Raw genomic sequence first — 4305 nt, forward strand, 5'->3', positions numbered from 1 at the left:
ATTGATCGTATCCAACCTTATCTCATTACCAATACGAGTAGCAATGCTCGTAGAGCCCTTACATTACTTCGTACTTGATCTCACAAGTTAGGTATTGAAGTTGCATCGTGGTATCAAAATGTAACGAATTTGAAGACATGTAAAGTATGCAATGAAGGCATGGTAGAGGATGAATGTCACTTGCTCGACATATAGTGCAATTTGTTCAAGATATGTTGACATACTAAGAGGGAATGATAACATAAGATCCATACTTAAGACACCACCTAGAAGGTTGAGCTCATATGTGTATGCTTTATTAACACATAGAGACTTTGTGATTCAACATATGAATACCCCTTCTTAGGAAGGAGACATATATCAAGAACACATGTATACTTTGGTCCCATAGGTCAAATTTGGCCTCTTTATGGACGATAAAAATTCTAATTCTAATTCTAATCCCAAATATTTTTTGGGTAGACCTTTGTAGGTTGTAGAAAACAAAAGGCATTGTCATAGAAGCGTGTGCACACATTTGAAAGTGCAACAAAACCACGAGGGTTTTGAACCAAAAGGGATATCTAGCTTAGTAGATCGAATGCGTTTCCCCAACTTGTTTACTTTAGGCTCCAACCTTTGTTCTACTTGTTGTCTTGCTCTTAAGTCTCATTCGGTTCTTAAGTTTTCGTTTTGCCTCTAGCTCGTCACTACGCAAAACACACTCCATACCTGCCCAACTACAACGTTCTTACATCAGGATGTTTCATATAACCAATGCGATAGCGACATTTTTCAAAGCCGGGCCAATAATAAAGGCAGGGCATCATCTCGGACAGGTACATGCGAAAGTCACCCCTCTCACAAAGTGTTTTGGTAAAAACAAAAATGGGGTCTTCCCAGGGAAGGATACACGAACCGTAGAGAGTAAAGCATAATAATCGGGTGCTTTTAATCTTGTGACTGCGATTGCGATTGCGATGCAAGGGTTTGGTTTCACATTGGAGGAGATGTCCGACAGGCCAGTAGACACAACCAACCAACCGACCAACCACAAGTGTTCTTTCCCGTGGAAGGTGTTCAAGAAAGAAGAAAGGAGAAGACTTTTTTTAGGGTTTACGAAAGAAGAAGAAGAAGAAGAAGAATTGATTTTTAGGGTTTACGAAAGAAGAAGAAGCTTTGGTTTTTAGGGTTTTAGGGTAGCCGCAGACACTCACAGAGCCATCGCCATCGCCATCGCCATCGCTCCACCTCCGCAGAGCCCGAGCCTCTCATGCCTCGCACAGACGCTGTCGCCGCTCCCGGATGCCCTCCCATTCGTGCCATCTCTTTCGACAACTTAGGCCTCATCAAGGGTACGCCTGCTTCTCTCTCTCTCTCTCTCTCTCTCTCTCTCTCTCTCTCGTCGTCCGTCCTTGTATATCTGTCATTTTCCTTTTTCTGTTTCTCGCACCGTCTTTATATATTATGGTATGTATATCAATTTTGGAAATAGCTCTCTCGATCTCCCTCTCTTTCGTTATCCGTTCGTTCTGTCATATGGATGAATAGATTTTCCTCGTCGTTTTCTTGAATATGCTCTTTCTATGGCACGCGGGTTTGATGTACACATGCAGTCGTGGAAAGCTCAGGAGAGAATGGACACGCTCAAGTCGTTGCAAGGTGGGGTGAGCCACAGCCTCAGAAGAGTATCCTATGCGTTTCTATGTCTTCCGATGAAGCTGTTCAGGTAGGATTCCTTTTTCGTTTTCTGTCGCGTCTCTTAAATTTTTCTCCCTAGGTTTTGCTTCTCTTTTATTAATGTCATCAACTTTGCTCATCTTTTAGGAGCAATGTATTTTTGGTGCCAGATCGTGAATTTTGTAACATACAATCAATGCGCAATGTATCACCTGTGCAAAAGCCCTTGACTTTCTACATATGTACTAACACACTGCATTAGTATATACTACATGCGGACTCCATGGACTTTGTGCATTTAGTATATACATGTAGTATATGCAATATACTACATGCTGACTTCATGGACTTTGTGCATTTAGTATATACATGTAGTATATGCAATATACTACATGCTGACTTCATGGACTTTGTGTATTTAGTAACGTGCCCACTGAATCATGTGGTTTTTCGTCTAAAACAGTTAAATTTGTACACCAAGCAAATGTTGTGGCTGAAACTTGTGTTTTTTATGCCAAAGTCACGACTTGGTGACCGGTGAATGTACTCTGCAATTTGTTCGGAAGCCCAGTCGGTTCTGGACGTGCTAGACTTAATTATGATGCAGAACGTGTTTTTAAAGTCGTATGACCTTTGCATGCATTATGAATACACTGAATATTGTGTTTGCAATGTTTTTATGTTCAAATCACAAGCTTTATTTTCTACTCTTAGTAGACATCTAAATGGTATGTACTTCAAGCTGAGGAAGGATGATGATGTCTACCTACAATAGTAGGAAACTATTGAGTGCTGTCTGGAAAGCCTGTTTATATGCATATGACCGGTCTTGGTCTAGTATATTTAGTTATGAGTATTATTGCACAGAGAATTGGTTAAAATTGATATTTATATCTGACTTGTGTCTATTATTTGGTAGTGATGACGAGAGAAGTTATCTTTAATATACATGTATGTACATATCCATGAATCCACAATGAATTTTGCATCTATGTTTAGTTTGCATTAAGAGCGTTTTGTTTATGTCTTTCTGAATTTCTACAGCGAATATTACATTTGAGGTATTACAAAGGTAGCAATTTTTCATAAAATAGTTATCTCTTGGTATTTCCAGAATATTATGAATGTGTGGGCTAGTATGTTTTGCAAGGCTAGTATCATTAAATATATAGCATGTATATTATAGTGTTGTTCTGTAGAGTCTTGAATTTCTGTACATTTTATTAGCCTAGTTTCATCACATTCATGAACTATATTAATGTCTTTATTTCTGGATTGTAGGCTCTTGCTGTAGCAAGGAGAAATAATATTGTGAGTATAAACCTGTTTTTGTTGCATGTCATGCTTTCAATTGACATTGTCAAAAATTGAACTCTAGTTACAGGATGCTGCTTTTTGAGCAGGTAGACATTCTCAATCCTTCTAATGGCGCAATGTATACAGAAGTAAATGTTTCTTTGAACTCTCCTGCAAATGCAAATGAAAATGCACAAATAGTTGGTGTTCATCTTCTCAGAGCTGGAGCGTCTGGGTACATGTTATTGATGATTTTTCTTCAAATTGATTTATATTTGTAGCTGCACAAGTTTCTTTTTTGAACCTTCTGCCTTACCTATTGTCTTTTATCAGTCCAGTTGATTGATCTTCTTCATCTTGTTTTGCATTTGCGGCTAGTACAAGGTCTCTCGTAACATGTGCCTCCACCGGGATTGCTACCTTACACTGTATTTCGTGGGAGGATGCAGAACGAAAAGTTGATGACTCTGTCACATTAACATGGCCAGTTTGCAAATCAGGAAGCATTATGTGCATGAAGGTTGATATGAGTGAAAAATTTGCAGCTTTTGGAGGGTAAAATTTTCTTGAAATCTAACGAAATAGTTTTTCATGTCGAATTATGTAAATTTCACAAATCTTTCATCATTTCAGGGATGGAGCTGAGCCTGCACTTTGGGAAATTGATACCCAATCAAAAATCTGGGAAGCAAAAGCGGTATATGTTTGTTTCTGCATTTTTACCATGTATCTTGGTATATTATTTTAATGAAAGTATTGTTTTCTCATGTTAGTACTGTTTTCAAAAGTAATACAGCCTCGAAGGGACAATATGGGATTAATGTCACGCCCCTTTGTCACGTCATCAACTTTTCTTGGGGATGATCACCGTAAACTGATAATAGGAACAGGCCATCATCAGGTTTGACTCAATACTCTCTTGGATAGAAAAATTAAAAAGTCAAATGGCATATACTAGTGTCTTTGTAAACCATGTGTTCGGTTCGTATCCGTTACGCAAAAGATGCCTATTCTCCCTTTTTGGTGCTCCATAGCAGCCAAAAATGGCCCCTATAATCTTAAAATCCATGACCATCAGCATTTGGCATACGTCTTTGTTTATGCTTGTATGTGACTGAAAATTTTGAATTCTTTAATTGGTATTGTGACAACTATAGCATCTTAGGGTGGTAGTAGTGTTAGCTCTAACTATTGTATGATGATATGGTAGCAGATTATCTCTCTCTTGTTTATTTCCTAAACAAGCTTTTCTTTTGTAACAACATTGTAGTAGCCACTGCTTATTGATTCCTCGTGCTTCCGGCACCTTTACTTCAAAACTTTTAAGTCCAACAAGCACTCAGCTCGTGT

At 38.5% G+C, this 4305-nt stretch overlaps 1 protein-coding gene across 3 annotated transcripts; it reads left to right on the forward strand.

Annotated features, from left to right (window-relative positions):
- The first annotated feature begins 1108 nt into the window (after positions 1–1108).
- On the forward strand, positions 1109–3986 carry LOC147847264 (Transducin/WD40 repeat-like superfamily protein). Of its 3 annotated transcripts, none has more exons than XM_087339379.1 (7): positions 1109–1334; positions 1596–1708; positions 2941–2970; positions 3063–3190; positions 3340–3510; positions 3589–3652; positions 3752–3986. In XM_087339379.1, the coding sequence occupies exons 1-7, from the start codon at positions 1253–1255 to the stop codon at positions 3860–3862; spliced, it is 699 nt and encodes a 232-aa protein (XP_087195505.1). In that variant the 5' UTR covers positions 1109–1252; the 3' UTR covers positions 3863–3986. The 3 variants fall into 3 exon arrangements, with proteins under 3 accessions (XP_087195505.1, XP_087195504.1, XP_087195506.1); XM_087339378.1 differs by having other exon boundaries at positions 1111–1334; positions 3334–3510; positions 3752–3982; XM_087339380.1 differs by having other exon boundaries at positions 1111–1334; positions 3334–3510; positions 3744–3896.
- The last annotated feature ends 319 nt before the right edge of the window (positions 3987–4305 follow it).

Source organism: Azolla caroliniana, unplaced genomic scaffold (assembly GCF_043228905.1).
Source record: "Azolla caroliniana isolate FFs.n. ecotype wild unplaced genomic scaffold, voAzoCaro1.0.p SCAF_1273, whole genome shotgun sequence".
Classification (NCBI taxonomy): Eukaryota; Viridiplantae; Streptophyta; class Polypodiopsida; order Salviniales; family Salviniaceae; genus Azolla; species Azolla caroliniana.